The sequence below is a fragment of the Mobula birostris genome, chromosome 8 (genome assembly GCF_030028105.1).
Source record: "Mobula birostris isolate sMobBir1 chromosome 8, sMobBir1.hap1, whole genome shotgun sequence".
Classification (NCBI taxonomy): Eukaryota; Metazoa; Chordata; class Chondrichthyes; order Myliobatiformes; family Myliobatidae; genus Mobula; species Mobula birostris.
Window position 1 is genome coordinate 164,439,374 of NC_092377.1, and position 22,906 is coordinate 164,462,279.

The following is a 22,906-nucleotide window of genomic DNA, read 5'->3' on the forward strand; positions in this document are numbered from 1 at the left end:
TCAGGTCCCACACCACCAGGTTCAGGAGCAGCTATTACCCTACAACCATCAGGTCCCACACCACCAGGTTCAGAAACAGTTATTACCCTACAACCATCAGGTCCCACACCACCAGGTTCAGGAACAGTTATTACCTCACAATCATCAGGTCCCACACCACCAGGTTCAGGAACAGTTATTACCCCTCAACCATCAGGTCCCACACCACCAAGTTCAGGAACAGTTATTACCGCTCAACCATCAGGTCCCACACCACCAGGCTCAGGAACAGTTATTACCCCTTAACCATCAGGTCCTACACCACCAGGTTCAGGAACAGTTATTACCCCTCAACCATCAGGTCCCACACCACCAGGTTCAGGAACAGTTATTACTCATCAACCATCAGGTCCCACACCACCAGCTTCAGGAACAGTTATTACCCCTCAACCATCAGGTCCCACACCACCAGGTTCAGGAACAGTTATTACCCTCAACCATCAGGGATGGATAACTTCACTCACCTCAACTCTGAACTGATTCCACAACCTACAGACTCACTTTCAAGGTCTCTTTACAACTCATGTTCTCAGTATTACTTTCTATTTCCACTTGTCTTCCTTTTCACATTGACTGTCAATCTTTGATAATGTATAGCCTTTTGTAAATTCTATTGTACTTTATTCTCCTGTAGATGACTACACAAAATGAATCTCAAGGTAGTATATAGTCACATATACGTACTTTTCATCATAAATTTTACTTTGAATTTTGTTGAGTATGTAATATTTGTATAATATGGTGTACATATATATTGGCTAATTAAGCATTCTTGTTCATTTAAATAATTAATTATGGGTTATATTTATAAATATGTGGTTACGTACGTTATCACACTACCACTTGATACATGTGCGCCTCACTTACAGTGAAACACAAAACTAGGCTCACATTTCAGACTCCCGTGTCTTCCTTTGAAGTTACAAAGCATAACACCTTAGACCAGGGGTTCCTAACCTGGGGTCTATCGGCCCCTTTGCTTAATGCATTGGTCCATGGCATATTGAAGTTTTGGAAGCCCAGCTTTAGACCCTGGAAGTAATGAGGGTTGGAGGATCGCAAACCGGGAGGTCAGAGCTCGGCCATTACCTTTTAGTCGTGCAGACACCATCTCCAGCACCGGAAAAACGATTGGATTCAATGCACCCTTGAGGGTAAAGCCAAGGCTGTTTCTGACAACTGCAAAAATCACCCAGAAAGATCAGAAAAGTGAGGTGAGAAGTGAATTCAGTGCATTTTTGATGTAGTAACACAAGAGCATTAACAAAGCACAACCGGTGTATGCAGAGAGTGCAAACCCCACCTTCCCTCCCCACACCACCACTCAGAATGTACTGTACTTCATACAGAACATAGACGTAGAACACAATACCGTACAGGAACAGGCCCACCAGCCTACAAAGTCTGACAAATCGATTAAACAAGTAATTAAATCCCCTCCAAGAGAATCACAACCTTGTCGTAGGGTTTGGAGGCTTGTGTGCCTCAATGAGCTGGAGATTTATGTTGGCTAGAGCCAGCATTTTATGCTTTGGCTCTTGGTAGGGCCACCCATACCAAACAGGTCAAAGGGTAGAGGTCAGACTAAGAGTGGTCCACCGGTCCTCCAGGTTCAGGGGTTCAGCTCAGGGCTAACAACCCTGACTGGTAAAACAAAATGGTTACGGAAACAGCAATGAGGAATCCTTCTGCATCTGAGTGCGATGGAATGGACAGACAGAGATGGAGGATCTTATTTGCTGCCCTATAGGCCGGCAGTGTAACAGGCAGTAAATAAATAAAGAAAATCCTTCTCTCCACACAGTGGACATATCCCTCCATTCTCTGCACATTCACGTACCTCTTTAACGCCTCTATCAGATGTACATCAAAACACAGTCAAATGCGTTGTTTGCATCAATGACCAACACAATCCGAGGATGTGCTGTGGGACGGCCCACAAGTGTCACCCATTTCCAGCACCAACAGAGCGTGCCCACAGCTTACGAACCCTAACCCATACGTCTTCGGAATGTTGCAGGAAAATGGAGCGCCCGAGGGAAACCCACGCAGTCACAGGGAGAACATACAAACTCCTATAGACAGCAGGGGAATTGTCCCACCGGGAGAATATACAGAACTAACTCCTTCTCGACAGCAACGGAATTGTCCCACCGGGAGAATATACAGAACAAACTCCTGTAGACAGCAGCGGAGTCTGTTATTTGTCAAGTAGGGTGCCGTGCACAATCCTGATTTGATGGAGATGGACATGAGAGCACGGAGGAACATCTGGTGAAACTTCTGAAATGCCTGCTTCGCTGCTGCTGCTACTGTGTGGTCCAGAATCTCCGGAGGGGAAGGCCCCGAGTCCTCGGCTTTGCTTGTTGCTTGGCGGCCGGGGCGGGGTCAAAGCACTCGGCAGAGGATGGTGCTCGGAGAGGCTGTGTCAGAAGGGCTGGTCGGAGGCTCGAAGATTTCGGATGGATTCAGAGTCCGCTGCGATCGGGTGCTTCCAATGGTGCTGCATCGGCAAGTTGGCAGCGCTTGGAGGTTCATGGCGGGGAGAGTTCCTCCTTTCTGCTGCCTGCGTGGGATGATGAGGCTTTTGGGATTTTGAGACTTTTTTTTTTACCGTGCCCATGGTCTACTCTTTATCAAATTAAGGTATTAGAAAGGAAATTCTTTTGATAAGAACTGTCTCTGAAGCAATGAGGAAGTTTGATTTGCACGGAGGTGATGCAGGCTGAAATAAATAAATTATAAAAACCTACTGAACCAGCTCTGCCACAAATTACTGAAAATCCCCTCAACTTTCCAGACAAACTGGATATGCAAGCTTATAAGTAACTTTAAACTACCTGAAGATTGTTATATCACTGGCATGTGTTCTAACATTTCTTGTTCTACAGTAGCAGTATAGCACAAACATAATAAAAACTCTAAATTATAATACAAAATAGTTATTTATATATATATATATACACAAACAAACAAACATACAAACAGTATATATATATATGTTTCAGAGGTTCATTTATTATGAAAACATGTCTCCATTTACAACTCTGAAATTTGTCTTCTCCAGGTAGCCACGAAACGAAGAAAGAACATGAAAGTCATTCAGAAAGAAACATCAAACCTGCCCTAATCCCATACAAAAAAGAATGGCATTCTGATCAACTCCCCCCCCCCAAAATACTCCATACTCACTGCACAAAACAGATCAGGAACATTGACTCCCCAAAAAACCCCTCCCCACACAAAAAACTAACAGAACACCAACCCTCAATACCCTCCCCTCACACAACAAAACAGAAAAGGAACAGGTGATTTAAAAAAATACAGAATATAAAAACCTTAAGTCTGAAAAAAAATTATCCTGATCATCAAACCCCCAAAACCAACCCCCAGACAAAACATAAATATGTGGCCCAATTAAGCAGCTGCCCCCAATTAGCTGAGACAAACTGAGTAACAAATCATGTGTTTAAATGAAATACAGAACAAATTCAAACATTTACTAACACTCTTTCACCTCAGACAGTTGAGGAAGTTTGGTATGGGCCCTCCAAATCCCAAGAACCTTCTACAGGGGCACAATTGAGAGCATCCTGACTGGCTGCATCACTGCCTGGGTTGGGAACTGTACCCTCCTCAATCACAGGTCTCTGCAGAGAGTGGTGTGGACAGCCCAGCGCATCTGTAGTTGTGAACTTCCCATGACTCAGGACATTTACAAGGACAGGTGTGTAAAAAGGGATCATTGGAGACCCAAGTCACCCCAACCAGAAACTGTTCCAGCTGCTACAATCCGGGAAACGGTACTGCAGCATAAAAGCCAGGACCAACAGGCTCCGGGACAGCTTCTTCCACCAGGCCATCAGACTGATGAACTCACGCTGATTTGAGTGTACTCTATATTACATTGACTGTTCTATTTATTATAAATTACTATGATTGCACATGGCACATTTAGATGGAGATGTAATGTAAAGATTTTTACTCCTCATGTATGTGAAGGATGTAAGAAATAAAGTCAATTCAATTCAATTCAATACTGCTGCAGTACCATAAAACTGTGTATTAGTTCCCAATATTTATCGATGGAGGGATTCATCTGCACCACATTCTTTTGACCATAAATGAACAAATTCAGTGTAGTCACCCAGTACCATATACTGGACTTCCTCCATAGAATGCTATCATTGATGGCATCCTTGAAATCTTCATTTTCATTGTAACACTCATGATGTTATGACACCTATGTCAGGATGCTGTTCGTTGACCATAGCTCAACGTTTAACACTATCATTTCCACAACCCTGATCGGTAAGTTGCAGAACCTGGGCCTCTGTACCTCCATCTTCAATTGGATCCTCAGCTTCCTAACCAGAAGACCACAATCTGTGCGGTTTGGAAATAATATCCCCTCCTTGCTGACGATCAACACTGGTACACCTCAGGGGTGTGTGCTTAGCCCACTGCTCTACTCTCTCTACACCTATGACTGTGTGGCTACGTATAGCTCAAATATCATCTATAAAGATGAAGATTAGGAGAGACATTGGCACTTAACGGCGACTCCTTTGCTCGCATCTTCGGAAAGAGCTCTATTTCTATCTTTAATATCTTTATTTTTTCCCTTTCACGGTTCTTTTGAAGACTCTGACCTGGAGTTACACAGAGGCTTGGGTTCTTTGCGGGAATGGGACCCGTTCTCAGGGTTCCATGACTGGCCGCTGTTCGACATGCCAAGGGTTTGGCCTGAGAGTCTCGCTCGTGTTCGGAAGCCTAAGATCTCGGGGCTCTGGAGATGGGCGGATCGAGGGTTGGTGTTACAGCAGGAGACACGTGTGCTGTCGGGGAGGCTGGAAAATCTTTCGCTGTGGGCTGGAAGACTCGATGTCTTTGTGACCTTCGGACACAGAGCTCAAAAAAAGCAACAAAACAGACTTTTAACATCATTAACCAGCAGGTTGTTGTTATGTCTCCCGGTCACTGTGAAAATGGGGGTCACCTCCCTCTCCCTTGCCAGGGAGAGAGAGCACCTGAGGTTTGTTGAATGTCGGATGAAATACGAAGCCTTTGGGGTAACTTTGGTCTGTGTCTTTGCTATTGCTTAGCACATGCTTGGGCTCGGTGATAGTACTGATGCTCTTTTTTTAGCTGGTGGGGAGAGAGGGGATCGTTGCTTGCTGCTGCTTACACGTGGGAAGGGGGAGCTGGGGGGACTTTGGGGTTCTCACATTTAACTGTCGTTCATTCTTTGGGGCACTTCTCTGTTTTCATGGACGTTTGCGAAGAAAAAGCATCTCAGGATGTACATTGTAAACATTTCTCTGACATTAAATTCAACCTTTGAACCGTTGAATTTGCTGATGATACAACCATTGTTGGTAGAGTCTCAGATGGAGTTGAGAGGGCGAGATATACCAGCTTGTTGAGTGATGTCACTGCAACAACCTTGCACTTAATGTCTGTAAGATGAAAGAGCTGATTGTGGACTTCAGGAAGGTAAGACAAGGGAACATGAACCAATCCTCGTAGATGGATCAAAAGTGGAGAGAAGGAGCAATTTCAAGTTCCTGGGTGTCAAAATCTCTGAGGATCTAACCTGGTCCCAACATATCAATGCAGCTATAAAGAAAGCATTGGCTATATTTCATTAGGAGTTTGCAGAGATTTGGTTTGTCACCTAAAATGGTGGAAAACTTCTATAGATGTACCATGGAGAGCATTCTGACTGGCTGCATCACTGTCTGGTATGGAGGAGGGGATGGTGCTACTTCACAGCACCAAAAGAAACTACAGAAAGTTGTAAAATTAGTCAGCTCCATCTTGGGTACTAGCCTCTGTTGCATCCAAGACATCTTCAAGGAGCAGTGTTTCAGAAAGGTGGTGTCCATTACTAAAGATCCCCATCACCTGGGACATGCCCTCTTCTCATTGTTATCATCAGGTAGGAGGTACAGAAGCCTGAAGGCACACACTCAGCGATACAGGAACAGCTTCTTCCCCTCTGCCATCCGATTCCTAAATGAACATTGAACCCATGAACACTACCTCACTTTCTTTTCAATATATTATTTCTGTTTTGTACTATTTTTAATCTAGCTATTTAACATACATATATACTTACTGTAATTGATTTACTTATTTATTTTTTCTTTGTATACTATCATGTATTGAACTGCTGCCACTAAGTTAACACATTTCACGACACATGCCAGTGATAATAAACCTGATTCTGATTCTGATTCTGCTGTTACCTTCAAAGTAGAAACTATGGAGAATTCGCTGCCTTCAAATTCTTTGTAATTTCTAACTTCATGAAGTAGTGAAATGGTTTCATTTTCACGCCTGGCTGTTTCTGGCATCTGCAAGCCAGAACGCTTGAAAGTGCAGTGAACAAAACAGTTCCGAATTGTCTCATTGCTTATTGCTTATTTCTCACCAACTATTAGTGACAAGAATTGCAGTTGACACTAGTTAGAAACTGTGCTCCGTGCGCGTGTGTGTGTGTGTGTTTGTGTGTGAGTGTGAGTGTGTGTGTTTATGTGTGAGTGTGTGAGAGTGTGTGTGTGTTTGTGTGTGTGTGAGTGTGTGTGTGTGTTTGTGTGTGTGTGTGTTTGTGTGTGTGTGAGTGTGTGTTTGTGTGAGCGTGTGTGTTTGTGTGTGAGTGTGAGTGTGTGTTTGTGTGTGAGTGTGAGTGCGTTTGTGTGTGTGTGTGTGTGTACATAAAGTAAGTAGTGTAAGAAGAGAGGCAAACAATAGTGAGGTAGTGTTCATAGGTCGGTTCATTGTCCATTCAGAAATCTGATGGTGGAGGAGAAGAAGCTGTTCCTAAAACATCGAATGATAATTTAGACCCTAATCCAACATAGGTTACCGCTCAGTTCCTTTCTTTCAGCCATCCAGTATCTCCCCATAACTAAATTTAATACTGCCACTTAATATTCTACCACTCAGTAATTTCACAACTATTCAAATTATTACCGAAACTCCACTCACCCATTTGTCCCTTCTCATTGAGCTAAACCTCAACAGATAAAAGCCTGCTCTGCCCAGGATTTCCGCAATGGACAACCCGCCCATTCCCACTTTAAGTCTTGTAAGCGTTGTCATGACCATTCCCAATGCCTCCTGTCAAGATGGTGCTGAACATCAAGGTCATGGACCAGACTCAGTCATTTTTCAAGTTCAAAGGGGTATTTTGGGGGACAGCGTGGGGAGTTTAGAGTCAGGCTAGGATTCCAGGACAGGGGTGAGGGGTGTTAAAGGTTTAGAGCAAGAGTTCAAGTCCAGATCTTTCCTTCTTACTCTCTTTACGTCCTTTGGTGCTGTATATTGTTCAGTATTTTAGACCTCTGTTTGCCTGCTTCAAAAGGCCACAAAGTTCATCATTCAATGGACCAAGCATAGGGTATCAGACCAATTTGGGTGGAGTCCATGGATTGAGATCTGGCATGACTTCTTTACACTCCTTGAATCATTGGATGATCATTCTCAAATCCCATCTCACACTGAATCTCCAGAATTCCTTAGAGATCTCACACTGAATCTCCAGGGTACCTTAGGAATCTCACATTGAATCTCCAGAATTCCTCAGGAATCTCACACTGAATCTCCAGATTTCCTTGGGTATCTCACACTGAGACTCCATAATTCCTCAGGAATCTCACACTGAGACTCCATAATTCCTTGGGAATCTCACACTGAATCTCCAGGGTACCTTGGGAATCTCACACTGAATCTCCAAAATTCCTCAGGATCTCACACTGAATCTCCAGATTTCCTTAGAGATCTCACACTGAATCTCCAGGGTACCTTAGGAATCTCACACTGAATCTCCAAACTTCCTCAGGATCTCACACTGAATCTCCAGACTTCCTTGGGTATCTCACACTGAGACTCCATAATTCCTTGGGAATCTCACACTGAATCTTCAGAATTCCTCAGGGATCTCACACTGAATCTCCAGAATTCCTCGGGGATCTCACACTGAATCTCCAGGGTACCTTAGGAATCTCACATTGAATCTCCAGAATTCCTCAGGAATCTCACACTGAATCTCCAGAATTCCTCAGGGATCTCACACTGAATCTCCAGGGTAGAAACATAGAAAATAGGTGCAGGAGTAGGCCATTCGGCCCTTCGAGCCTGCACCGCCATTTATTATGATCATGGCTGATCATCCAACTCAGAACCCCGCCCCAGCCTTCCCCCCACACCCCCTGACCCCCGTAGCCACAAGGGCCATATCTAACTCCCTCTTAAATATAGCCAATGAACTGGCCTCAACTGTTTCCTGTGGCAGAGAATTCCATAGATTCACCACTCTCTGTGTGAAGAAGTTTTTCCTAATCTCTGTCCTAAAAGGCTTCCCCTCTATCCTCAAACTGTGGCTCCTCGTTCTGGACTTCCCCAACATCGGGAACAATCTTCCTGCATCTAGCCTGTCCAATCCCTTTAGGATCTTATACGTTTCAATCAGATCCCCCCCTCAATCTTCTAAATTCCAACGAGTACAAGCCCAGTTCATCCAGTCTTTCTTCATATGAAAGTCCTGCCATCCCAGGAATCAATCTGGTGAACCTTCTTTGTACTCCCTCTATGGCAAGGATGTCTTTCCTCAGATTAGGGGACCAAAACTGCACACAATACTCCAGGTGTGGTCTCACCAAGGCCTTGTACAACTGCAGTAGTACCTCCCTGCTCCTGTACTCAAATCCTCTTGCTATAAATGCCAGCATACCATTCGCCTTTTTCACCGCCTGCTGTACCTGCATGCCCACTTTCAATGACTGGTGTATAATGACACCCAGGTCTCGTTGCACCTCCCCTTTTCCTAATCGGCCACCATTCAGATAATAATCTGTTTTCCTATTTTTGCCACCAAAGTGGATAACTTCACATTTATCCACATTAAATTGCATCTGCCATAAATTTGCCCACTCACCCAACCTATCCAAGTCACCCTGCATCCTCTTAGCATCCTCCTCACAGCTAACACTGCCACCCAGCTTCGTGTCATCCGCAAACTTGGAGATGCTGCATTTAATTCCCTCATCCAAGTCATTAATATATATTGTAAACAACTGGGGTCCCAGCACTGAGCCTTGCGGTACCCCACTAGTCACCGCCTGCCATTCTGAAAAGGTCCCGTTTATTCCCACTTAGGTACCTTAGGAATCTCACATTGAACCTCCAGAATTCCTCGGGAATCTCACACTGAATCTTCATAATTTCCTTGGGAATCTCACACTGAATCTCCAGAATTCCTCGGGGATCTCACACTGAGGCTCCAGAATTGCTCAGGGATCTTACACTGAACCTCCAGAATCTCACTCCGAGACTCCAGAATTCCTCTGGAATCTCACACTGAATCTCCAGAATTCCTCAGGGATCTCATACTAAGACTCCAACAAGCTGTGACAGAATTTGGGGAAACATGGTGGTTTAACGGTTAATATAATGCCTTACAATGCCAGCGCCCCAGGATCATTTCCACCGCTGTCTGTAAGGAGTTTGTACTTTCTCCCTATGACCACGAGGGTTTCCTCCCACATTCCAAAGATGTATGGGTTAGGGTTAGTATAATGAGGTCATGCCATGTTGGCACCGGAAGCATGGTAACACTTGTGGGCTGACCAGCACATCCTTGGACTACGTTGGTCGTTGACACAACTGTTGTATTTCACTGTATATTTTGATGTTTTGATGACATATGACAAATAAAGCTAATATTTCTTTCTTTCTTTACAATCTTCATTGATGGTACATCTTCTTTTCCCTCCTTGAATCCTTGGATGATGATTCTCAAATACCATCTCACAGTCACACACTGAGAATGAAACAATCCCTCAGGGATATCTCGCTCAGACTCCAGAATTCCTCAGGGATCACACACCGAGATTCCAACAATCCCTCAGCGATCTCACACTGAGCTTCCGACAATCCCTCAGCGATCTCACACTGAATCTCCAGGATTCCTCAGGAATCTCACACAGAGCCTCCAAAGTTCCTCGAGCATCTCATACTGAGAGACTAGAGTTCGTTAAAGATCTCCAGATTTTGTTAATGATCACCAAAGAAACAGTCCACACGTTATCTACTCCATTTGGATTTTAGTTTGCACCACTATTGCTTCAAAGTGTGGACATTAAATTATTTCATACTTACGGTCAAGTTCTGAGAATATCTTGTTTTTTGGAACTGAAAACCGTTCAATAATTTTAGGTGTGGCCTGAAATTTAAAAATAAAAGTCATAAGTTTCAGAAATTTTGACATGAAGTACAGAGGAAGTTTACAAGGATATTGCTGACACTGGAGGACCTGAGTTATATGGAAAGATCGAACAGGTAAGGACTTTGGTTTTAGTGACTGAGGTACTTGCAGTGATGGAGAAAATCGATGGAAGAAAGAGTCATGGTCAACGTTCATGAGTTACGCCAAGGGATGGACAGGCAAGTGTTTTGAAGAGCTTATTTACAACTTGTCAGATTAAAGAAAGATAGAAGACCATAGTTGTCCGTGTAATACAACATGGCACGTAATGATGATGTCATATGACGCAGCGCATAATGATGTTGACATACGACACGGCACGTCATGATGACGATGATAATGATGACTGAGTCGACATCATAAAATGGATTTGATACTCGGTTGAAGAATTAGAGCTTGCAGCTCAGGACCGCTATAAAGACGAGCCAGTCCTGAACAGTCACCCAGCGCCAGGGGTTATAAGTAACGATCAAGTTCTTACCTCAAGGATATTGTTAATGTAAGTGGTCACATCTGCAAGCATTTTCTGGAAGGCAGTCACAGTTGGCTTCATTGCGTCGGTTACCTTTTGATTGGCTGTAAATGTGCAGGCGACTCCTGCCCTAAATATCAACAATGGGGAGGCATCAGAAGGGCAGAAACAAGGCACCTTTCCTGGGAAAGCACATGCACAAACATCACACCCATCCTGTTCTATAAGACCATAAGACAGTGGAGCAGAATTATGCCATTCGATCTATCAAGTCTTCTCTGCCATTCAATCAAGGCTGATTTATTATCCCTCTCAACCCCACTCTCCTGTCTTCCCCCAATCACCTTTGACACCCTTACTAATTAAGTACCTGTCAAACGACTGCTTTAAATACAGTGGATTCCATTTAATTGGGCTATCGGTTAATTAGAGCATCGCTTACTTAGAACGACTCTTAAAGAACAAAAACTAATTGAGAAAATAGCCAAGATTCCCTTTGTTTGTTCGGGACATTAGGCTGTTTATTGACCAGCAGTCTGTTGCCGAAAAGTTTCTTACTAGTGTTAGTCGTATGAACTTGTGTGGCCAATAGACACTACACTGTGTTTAGAGTGAACAGTTTTGAAATAGCTTGTGTTCAAAAAGCAGCAATTTTTGTCACTGAAATAAACAGTAAGACAATTCAGAACTGTTTTGCTCACTGCACTTTCAAGCCTTCGGTCTTAGAGATGCCAAAAATGGCCAGAAGGTATCAAATTCTTCATAGTTTCTACTTTGAAGGTAACATGTTGAATGTTAGAATGAAAATGGAGATTTGGAGGATGCAATTGTCGATAGCATTGTATGAAGGCAGCCAACTAGCTACACTAGGTGTCTGCGTGGATTTTGATCATGTGCAGTCAAGAGAATGCAGCACGGATGAATTCCTTCGTCAATAAGTATTAGGAACCAATACAAAGTTTTATAGTATAGAAGTAATATTGGTAGTGTTCTAATTTGTTCTCTATTTTATTTAATACATAATTTGTTACTCAGTTTGTCACTTTATATTTTTTTAACTATTTTCAATAAACTTGGGCTAATTGGAACAGCTATTTAATCGGGCCAAAATGTATTGGTCCCAGTGTGTCCCAATTAACCAGAATCCATAGTATACCCAATGATGTGGCACCCAAAGCCATCTATGGCAATGAGTTCCACAGATTCACCACCTTCTGGCCAAAGAAATTCCTCCATTCCTCTGTCTCCTCTATGTGTACACTATTCTCACACAGACCCTGCTCTCTGCACACACACAGTTTGGTCACACACTCTCTGTTCAAAGTCTACTGGCTTGCACACTCAAACTCGCGCACACCCTGTTCTCTGTCATCTCCCTGGTTACGCACTTACACTCATTTCCTACGCCAGGTTCTCTGTCCACTCTCCAGTTACACACACTCTGTTCTCTATCTACATATCTACAGTTGCAAGCTCACACTGAACACACACACTCCGTCCTTTGTCCATTCTCTGTGCACGTTCACTATGGTCACACACACCCTGTTCTCAGTCCACAGTCTTGCACACTCACATTGTTCCCAGACACACCCTGTTCTCTATCTACATTTGCACACTCACACCATTCCCTCACACACCATTCCTCCATCTATATTTTCACACACACACACACCCTGTTCTCCATTGACCATAAAACCATAAGACATGGGCTATTCGGTCCATGGAGTCTGCTCCACCGTTTCCTCATGTCTGATCCATTTTCCTCTCAGCCCCAGTATCTGGCCCTCTCCGCGTATCCCTTCACGCCCTGACCAATCAAGAATCTATCAATCTCCGCCTTAAATATAACCAATGACTTGGCCTCCATAGCTGCCTGTGGCAACAAGTTCCACAATTAACCTATAAAATGGCCAGATTCAAGTGGCATTACACTTACTACAGAAAACTAATTAGATTCTAGAAAGATACAGAAGTAACCGTACCATAATTAATGAAAAATTCCCTGAACAATTACATATATATAAAATCACTTACAGTATATAATCACCTACTGTAGGTGATTGTATAAAAATACAAGCAGGCATAAGAAAATTAAACTACAAGGAAAATAACGATTCTACATCCTAATCCAACACTGCTCAAAGGGAAATCTCACGTTCACCCACTGAAACTGTCAGAGGTTTAGATTTCAGTCAGTTTATTTCCATATTTTATGTTTAGTCTGCTACTGTTCCTCATCAGGCAACTCGCCAAGACAAGAATTATCTGACCCTTCACCTCCAATGCAATTAAGGAGACCGTAAATGCAAGTATTCCTTCAGAAGCGATCTCTCCAAAGATTCAAGACTCCAGATAGTTTATTGTCATTCTTCGGCACACCGGTGTAAAGATTGTTACTCCAGATCTGACGCAGCATAAAATAAACACAATAAGCAGAACAAACAATAAAAATAGACATAATAGCGTAAACACAAGAGATTCTGCAAATGGAGGAAATCCAAGCAACACACACAAAATGCAGGAGGAACTCAGCAGTTCAGGCAGCATCTATGGAAAGGAGTAAGTGGAGGTTTCGGGCTGAGACCCTTCATCAGGACTAAATATAAAAGCACTCCTATAAACCACTATGTACCAGTAAGGGTAATACAGACAGATCGATAATATGTCCATGAAGAGACACTAGGTGATGTGGTGGTTGGGTTGGTAGAGTGGGCTAATGGGTCGAGGTGTTGATCAGAGTGTCAGCCTGGGGGAAGTAACTGTTTTTGAGTCTGGTGGTCCTGGTGTGGATGCTGCGTAGCCTCTTCCTAATGGGAATGAGACAAACAGTCCAAGATCAGGGTCCGTGGGATTCATCATGATATTACTGGCCTTTTCTCGGCACCTTTCTGTGTGTATGTCCTTGAAGGCAAGCAGGCTGGTGCCGGTGATGTGTTGGGTAGTTTTAATTACACATGGCAGAGTCTTCCTGTCTGCCGCAGTACAGTTTCCATACCACGCAGAGATCCAGCATGTTAGAACTCTCTCTACTGTACATAATGAATATTAACCAGCATAGACCTGCTCTCTTCAGCCTCTTCAGGAAGTAGAGGCATGGTGAGCTTTCTTAGAGTCGTAGAAAAGTACGGCACAGAAACAGGCCCTTCGGCCCATCAAGTCCATGCTAATCCATTTAAGCTCCCTACTCCCATTGACCTGCACAAGGACCATAGCCCTCCATACCCCTACCATCCATGTACCTATCCAAACTTCTCTTAAATATTGAAATCGAGTTTGCACTGGCAGCTCACAACTCTCTGAGTGAAGAAGTTTCCTCTCATGCTCCCCTTAAACTTTTCACCTTTCACCCTTAACCCATGACCTTTAGTTATAGTCCCACCCAACCTCAGTGGAAAAAGCCAGCTTGCATTTATCCTGTCTACACCCCTCATAATTTTGTATTCCTCTATCAAATCTCCTCTCAATCTTCTACATTCCAAGGAATAAAGTCCTAACCTATTTAATGCTACCTTATAACTCAGGTCCCCCAGGCCCGGCAACTTCTTTGTAAATTTTCTCTGCACTCTTTCAACCTTATTTTCATCTTTTCTGTAGATAGGCGACCAAAACTGCACACAATATTCCAAATTAGGCCTCAACAACATCTTGTACAACTTCAACGTAACATCAAATCTCCTGTACTCAATACATTGATTTATGAAGGCCAATGTGCCAAAAGCTTTCTTTACAACCTTATCTACCTGTAACATCACTTTCAATGAATTACGGACCTGTATTCCCAGAATCCGTTTTTCTACCACCCTGCCAGTCACTGTGTACGCCCTACCCTGGGTGGTTCTACTGAAGAGCAACACCTTACACTTGTCTGCATTAAATTCCATCTGCCATTCTTTGTCTATTTTTCCGGCTGGCCCAGATCCCCCTGCAAGTCATGATAATATTCCTTGCTGTCCATTACACCCCCAGTCTTGGTGTCATCTACAGATTTGCTGATCCAGTTAACCACATTATCATCCAAATCGTTGAGATAGGTGACAGACAACAATGGACCCAGCACCGATCCCTGTGGCACTTCACTAGTCACAGGCCTCCTGTCAGAGAGGCAACCCTCTACTACCACTCTCTGACTTCTCCCACAAAACCAATGTCAAATCCAATTTACTACCTCATCCTGAATGCCAAGTGACCGAACCTTTTTGACCAACCTCCCATGTGCTACCTTGTCAAAATGCCTTACTAAAGTCCATGTGGACAACATCTGCTGCCTTGCCTTCATCCACTTTCCTGGTAACTTCCTCGAAAAGCTCTGTAAGATTGGTTAGAGACGACCTTCCACACACAAAGCCATGCTGACCATCCTTAATCAGTCCATGTCTACCCAAATGCTCATATATCTGGTCCCTAAGAACACTTTCAGATTATTTCCCACCACTGATGTCAGGCTCGCTGGCCTATACTTCCCTGGTTTATTTTTAGAGCCTTTTTAAAACAGTGGAACAACATTGGCTATGCGCTAGTCCTCTGGAATCTCGTTTCGCTAAGCATGATTTAAATTTTTCTACTAAGGCACCTGCAATTTTTGCACTTGCCTCCCACAGATTCTGAGGCACACCTTGTCAGGCCCTGGGGGTTGATCTACCCTAATTTGCCTCAAGACAAAAAACACCTCCTTCTCTGTAACACTCACAACATGCTGGAGGAACTCAGCAGGTCGGGCAGCATCCGTGGAAACGATCAGTCAACGTTTCGGGCCAGAACCCTTCGTCAGGACTTTTGGTGTTCTGGCCCGAAACGTTGACTCATCGTTTCCACGGATGCTGCCCGATCTGCTGAGTTCCTCCAGCGTGTTGTGAGTGTTGCTTTGACCCCAGCATCTGCAGAGTATTTTGTGTTTACCTCCTCCTCTGTAATCTGTGTAGGGCCCATGAAGTTGATGCTGCTTTGCCTCACTTCTGTAGACTCTGTGTCTGTCTTCTGAGTAAATACAAATCCAAACATTCACTTTAAGATCTCCCCTATCTCTTTTGGTTCCACGCATCAATTACCATTCTGATCTTCCAGAAGACCAATTTTGTCCCTTGTGATCCTTTTGCTCTGAACATATCTGTTCACAGAACCCTTAGGATTCTCCTTCACCTTGTCTGCTAGGGAACCTCATGCCTTCTTTTAGCCTTCCCAATTTCTTAAGTGTTCTCTTGCATTTCTTATAAGCACCTCACTTGTTCCTACTTGCCTATACCTGTTATGCATCTCCTTTTTTTCTTAACCAGGGCCACAATATCTCTTAAAGACCAAGGTTCCTACATACTGGTATCTTTACCTTTTAGTCTGACAGGCGCATATAAGCTTTGTACTCTCAACATTTCATTTTTGAAGGCCTCCCGTTTGCCAAGTACACCCTTGCCAGGAAACAACTTGTCCCAATCCACACTTGTCTGATCATTTGTGATATCATTAAATTTGGACTTTCTCCAATTTAGAATCTCAAACCCATGGACCAGAATCATCTTTTTGCATATTTGCTTTGAAATCACTGGCATTGTGATCACTAGATCACAAACTCCCCCCCCACAAATTCCTGTCACCTGCTCTGTCTCATTCCCCAATAGCAGATGTACACTCTTGTTGGGACTTCTATGTACTGATAAAGAAAACATTCCTGAACACATTTGACAAGCTCTGCCCCATCTAGTCCTTTAATAGTATGGGCGTCCCAGTCGATATGTGGAAAGTGAAAATCACCTGCTATAACACCCTTATCTTTCTTGCAACAGTCTGCGATCTCTCTACAAATTTGTTCCTCTAAATCCCTCGGACTGTGGGGTGGTCTGCAATATAGCTCCATTAATGTGATCATACTTCTCTCATTCCTCAGTTCTATCCACAACAGCTCAGTAGTCGAGTTCTCCAGCCTGTCCTGACTGAGCACTGCTGTGGCACTTTCCTTGACTAGTAACGCCACCCCTCCCACTCTAAAGCAATGGAACCCTGGAATATTGAGCTGCCAGACCTGCCCCTCCTACAACCAAGTTTCACAAAGGGCTATAATATCACAATTCCATGCCCTGAGCTCATCTGCCTTTCCTACAATACTTCTTCCATTGAAGTATAGGCAGCTCAGAATACCAGTCACACCATGCTCAGCCACTGGATACCTGATTTTGTCTGAGATCTTAACAGCATTTATCTCCACAACCCCTCCACTATCTGTTCTCGCTCTCTGGCTCCCATTCCCCTGCCATAGTTGGATGCATCAGCAAGGGAGATGAGGCTGAGTACAGGGCTACAGTAGGAAACTTTGTCACATGGTGTGAGCAGAATTATCTGCAGCTTAATGTGAAAAAAACTAAGGAGCTGGTGGTAGACCTGAGGAGAGCTAAGGTACCAGTGACCCCTGTTTCCATCCAGGGGGTCAGTGTGGACATGGTGGAGGATTACAAATACCTGGGGATACAAATTGACAATAAACTGGACTGGTCAAAGAACACTGAGGCTGTCTACAAGAAGGGTCAGAGCCATCTCTATTTCCTGAGGAGACTGAGGTCCTTTAACATCTGCCGGACGATGCTGAGGATGTTCTACGAGTCTGTGGTGGCCAGTGCTATCATGTTTGCTGTTGTGTGCTGGGGCAGCAGGCTGAGGGTAGCAGACACCAACAGAATCAACAAACTCATACGTAAGGCCAGTGGTGTTGTGGGGATGGAACTGGACTCTCTCACGGTGGTGTCTGAAAAGAGGATGCTGTCTAAGTTGCATGCCATCTTGGACAATGTCTCCCATCCACTACATAATGTACTGGGTGGGCACAGGAGTACATTCAGCAAGAGACTCATTCCTCCGAGATGCAACACAGAGTGTCGTAGGAAGTAATTCCTGCCTGTGGCCATCAAACTTTACAACTCCTCCCTTGGAGGGTCAGACACCCTGAGCCAATAGGCTGGTCCTGGACTTATTTCCTGCATAAATAATTTACATATTACTATTTAACTATTTATGGTTTTATTACTATTCATTATTTATGGTGCAACTGTCATGAAAACCAATTTCCCCCAGGATCAATAAAGTATGACTATGACTATGACTAGTTTAAACCCTAGTTCTTGACTGTGGAGGATGGGTTCTGGGACCATGGGAGATTCTGCGAGATGTGCAGCCCCAGCAGCTGAAGCACATTTTATGCTCGCCAATGTCCAATCAGTTCATCTACTGTAAGGTTCACAACATGCTACCCAATCAAGCCCACACACAAACTCTCCCACGTCACCAAACCAGCCAGCTTGCCCTCAGGTTTATTGCCCCCTTCCTTTCCAGTCCTGAAGAAGGGTCTCAGCCCAAGATGTTGACTGTTTGCTCATTTCCACAGAGGTTGCCTGTCCTGCTGAGTTCCTCCAGCGTTTTGTGCGCGTTGCTTTGGACCTGCAGACTCTCTGGCGTCTATAGCTCGTCCCCAGCCCCCACTGCCTTCGGCAGACTCACAGTATAATGATGGTCGTCATCAGAAGGAACGTGGCAAAGGTGCGACGCCTGCAGTCGGTGTATTTCGTCCGGTCCTTCACCTGCCCTCCACACTTCCCACACACACGGCAGCAACAGAAGAAAAATCCCACCAGGGGCATGAAGATGAAGAAGAGTACGCCGAGGATGAGACTGACAATGTAGCCCGCCTCGTAGCGCAGGACCTAGAGCAATAGAGTCAGAATGAGGCTACAGACCAATGCAATCTCTCACAAGTGACCCTCCATACAAGAGCTGGGGCTGTTAACAGGAGTTGATGGAGGTGTTGTGATTGGTGGAAGGCTACACGCGGTGTGATCACTGACCAATCAATGGACTCCTGCTGAAGGTGCTATCTCACACTGGCTCAGGGATAGATCTGTAGCAGAGAGGGACCTGGGGCGAAGGGAAAAACCAGAACACAAGACAGCACAAAACAGTCTGCTGGAGGACCTCAGCCAGTCAAGCAGCATCCCTGGAAGGAAAAGGATTGTCCACGTTCCACCTGAAAGGCCGATCGTTCCTTTCCTCGCACAGGCACGGCTCCACCTGCTGAGTACCTGCAGCAGATTGTCGGCTGCTCCAGATGCCATCATTCTGTGATCCACAGAATGAGAGAAAACAAAGGTTGGAGAGAAAAAAAAAGAATCTTATGAGGGTAGATTGAATGAGCGAGGGATTCTTCTCTGGAGTGAAGGATGCTGAGAGGTGACTTGATAGAGGTGTGCGAAAAGATATGAAACATAGTCTACATAGCCAGAAGCTTTTCCCGGGGCAAAACTGACCAATGCGAGGGGGCATAGCTTTACGTGGATTGGCGGAAAGTATAGAGGAGCTGGCCATGAGTATGTTATTTTACACCGAGGGTAGCGGGTGTGTAGAATGCCCAGCAAGGGGTGGTGGAACAGACGGATATATTGGAGCATTTAAGAAACCATTAGATAAGACCATACGAACATAAGACACAGGAACAGAATTAGGCCATTCATCCCATCAAGTCCGCTCCATGATTCCATCACGGCTGATTTATTATCCCCCTCAACCCCACTCTCCTGCCTTCTCCACATAATCTTTGACACCATTTCTAATCAAGAACCTATCAACGCCCACTTTAAATGTACCGAATGGCTTGGCCTCGAAGTCTTGTGGCAATAAATTCTGCAGATTCATCACCTTCAGGCTAAAGCAGTTCCTCCTCATCTCTTTTCTAGAGGGACATTCTTCTATTCAGAAGCTGTACCCTCTGGTCCTAGACTTCCCCAACTATCCTCTCTACATCCACTCTTTCTGGACATTATGGAGGGTGTTGTGGGAGGGAAGGGTTGGATTGATCTCAGAGTTGGTTAAGAGGTCAGCACACCATCGTGGGCTGAAGGGCCTGTACTGCGCTGTGGTCAATGTTCTAAAGCCTAGCAGAGGGGGAATCTTAAGGGACAGAGGTGAAAGAAAGAATGTGCCTTTCCACAGAAGCTTCCCTCAGCTGCGAATGGTCACAGATGCTGAAAGACCATAAAGAATGTGTAAAAAGGGTCGATTTTGCAATTGAGGAAACATGGCAGCCAGTCTGTGCACTGTGAAGTTTCACGAGCATTTTCATTCAGCGACACAGCAAGGTAACAGGCCTTTCCTGCACACCGATAGCATAGCAGTCACAGTCCCAGCAGCCTGGGTTCAATTCCCGCCACTGCCTGTAAGGAGTTTATACGTTCTCCCTATGATTGCGTGGGTTTCCTCCGGGTGCTCCGGTTTCCTATCACAGTCCAAAGATATAGGTTAATTGGCCATTGTAAATTGTCCTGTGATTAGGCTAGGGTTACATCTGTGGGTTGCTGGGCATCGTGGCTCGAAGGACCGGAAGGGCCTATTCTGCAGTGTATCTCAATGAAATATAAATCTGCGCCACCTAACTAAATCTATGTGACCAATCAACCTACCAATCGGCACGTCTTTGGACAGTGGGAGGGAACCAGGGCACCCGGAGGAAACCCACGCAGTTGTGGGGAGAACGTACAAACTCCTTACAGACAGGGAGGGGTGAGTATTGAACGGGGAGCCGCATCTCAGTCCAGGGTGAAAACAGTCAAATGATTTGACTTAGCAATGTGGTTTCACGCTCCTCCAGGGGGAATGTTGGCCCTTCATCAAATATCCTATTGGATTTTTACGCCCAGGTGTGAGAAGAGGAAGATGCTTGCTTTTATTTCAGTGCCTGAACGATACCACACTCCCAGAGTGCAACACTTTCTCGGCCCTGCACCAAAATATTACCCCAGACTCAGTGTGAGTGAGAGTGCTGAGGTCCCACATGACTCTGATACCTAACTGACTAACGGTGGAGACATCTGGAGATAGAGAAATCCCGGAATTTGAGTGTTTTATCTTGAGAATGTCCAGGAGCAGAAAGTTCAGTATTCTACCATACCTTGTGCATCCTTATGTTAGGGCATATTCTGGAGTTATGGAATATAGAAAATATGTATTTCAACAGCAGCCAGACTTCAGATCTGAATGTGGATTGTATCTTGAATTTTAAACGTGGGTCATAACAATGGTCTTCCTGAGCTAAGTTGTTTTCAAGGGCCAAATTAGGGGGTCCAGGGGCCCCTTGCTTAATGGTATTGGTAACTGGAATAAAAACGGTTGGGAACCCCTTGGGCTAAATCATTTGACCTCAGAGACAGCAACGATTCGTTTTGGGTGTCTGGAGTGTTGGTGTGAAGATCTAGGTGTTTGAAAATTATATGTAACTCATAGGAAGCATTGTAGATACATTGTAACAATAGAAATCGCCGCTGTTACCTTTGATCTTTAGCATATAAAAATGTGACGTAACGTTGGGTCAGGAAGCCTCCCTCCAGAGTGACTCAGAATACTGTCAGCTCATGTGAGCACCAAATAAAGACCTTTATACTACCAGCTGAGTGTCTCTCCTGTGGCTCTCAATGACAGACACAACACTTACAGCAATGGGGGGGCCATTCAGCCCATCAACTCTATGACAGCTCTCAGCACATTTCTAATCTCCCCCACTAATTGTTCTCTAATCTATTCCCTCTCATGTGCCCTGAATTCTGGCAGCATCCATCTATACAGGGGGTAATTTTCTGGGCAATTAACCTATTAATCTGCTCCTCGTTGAGATGTGGGAAGAAACCAGAGCACACCAGGGGAATCTCATGAAGCCACAGTGACAGCGCGCAGACGGGATGCAGGGAGAACGTGCAGGCTCCACACGGGCAGCACCAGAGCTTCGGACTGAACCCAGACCGTTCGAGCTGTCAAGCAGCTGCACCACGCACGGCGCTGCCCTGTAGAGACCATTCTGAATTCTCACCTTCTGATAGTTTTTTGTTATGTATCCTGAGTCCTTGATTAATTCCTGGAGAATATCTGCAAACATATCAGAGGAGAAAATAAAGACAAGGCATTCTACCTTCACCCATCACAGAAAGGTTACTTCTTGTGCTAACTAAGAATCAGGATCAGAATCAGGATTAATATCACCGGTGTATGTCATGAAATTTGTTAACTTTGCAGCAGCAGTACTCTGCCATATGTAATAATAGAAAAAAACTGTGAATGACAGTGAGGTCGTGTTCACGGGTTCAATGTCCATTCAGAAATCTGACGGCAGAGGGGAAGAAGGTGCTCCTGAATTGTCTTCAGGCTTCTGTACCTCCTTCCTGATGGTAACAGTGAGAAGAGGGCATGTCCTGGGTGGTGGGGGTCCTTAATGATGGACGCCGCCTTTCTGACACACCGTTCCTTGAAGATTTCTTGGATACTACGGAGACTAGTGCCCATGATGGAGCTGACTAATTTTACAACTCTCTGCAGCTTACTTCCATCCTGTGCCGTAGCCCCACCTCCCATATTAAAGGAGAAAATAAAGATGAAATCTTCTACCTTCACCTGTCACAGAGGGGTTACTACATGTGTTTTAAAACTCATCTTTTAAATTTAAGTAGAATTCTAGTAATATTAATTATCAACCTACTACATCAGTGAGCTAGGGCTTTCCTCGCTGAAGCGAAGGAAGATGAGAGGAGATGACAGAGGTGTTAGAGATGATAAGATCTTCATCATTATATGCCATGTTGTATGATGTGGGTGATCAAGGTCTTCCCATGATCATGATTGTTCTTGGCAAATTTTTCTATGGAAGAGGTTTACCATTGTCTTCTTCTGGGCAGTGACTTTACAAGACGGGTGACCCCACCTATAATAAGAATATAAGACCATAGGATATAGGAACAGAATTAGGCCATTCAGCCCATTGAGTCTGTTCCACCATTTCATCATGGCTGATCCATTTTCCCTCTCAGCCCCAATCTCCTGCCTTCCCCCTGTATCCCTTCATGCCCTGACTAATCAAGAATTGATCAACTTCTGCCTTAAATATACCCAATGACTTGGCCTCCACAGCTGCCTGTGGCAACAAATTCCACAGATTCACCACTGTCTGGCTAAAGAAATTCCTCCTCATCTCTGTCCTAAAGGACACCCCCTATTCTGAGGCTGTGTCCTCTGGTCTCAGACTCTCCCACCATAGGAAACATCCTCTCCACATCCACTCTATCAAGGCCTTTTACCATTCAATAGGTTTCAATTAGGTCACCCCTTATTCTTCC

The 22,906-nt window shown here is 44.5% G+C and overlaps 1 protein-coding gene across 1 annotated transcript in view; it reads right to left on the reverse strand.

The window, feature by feature from the left end:
* LOC140202350 (prominin-2-like) overlaps positions 1 to 22,906 on the reverse strand; it is a 95,689-nt gene that overhangs the window by 62,369 nt on the left and 10,414 nt on the right. The window contains exons 3-7 of the mRNA XM_072267262.1: positions 21,610 to 21,665; positions 18,258 to 18,460; positions 10,791 to 10,911; positions 10,204 to 10,267; positions 1,129 to 1,218 (exon numbers count right to left, since the gene is read on the reverse strand). Coding sequence (XP_072123363.1) covers positions 1,129 to 1,218; positions 10,204 to 10,267; positions 10,791 to 10,911; positions 18,258 to 18,460; positions 21,610 to 21,665 — 534 coding nt within the window. The remainder of the gene's footprint in view (positions 1 to 1,128; positions 1,219 to 10,203; positions 10,268 to 10,790; positions 10,912 to 18,257; positions 18,461 to 21,609; positions 21,666 to 22,906) is intronic.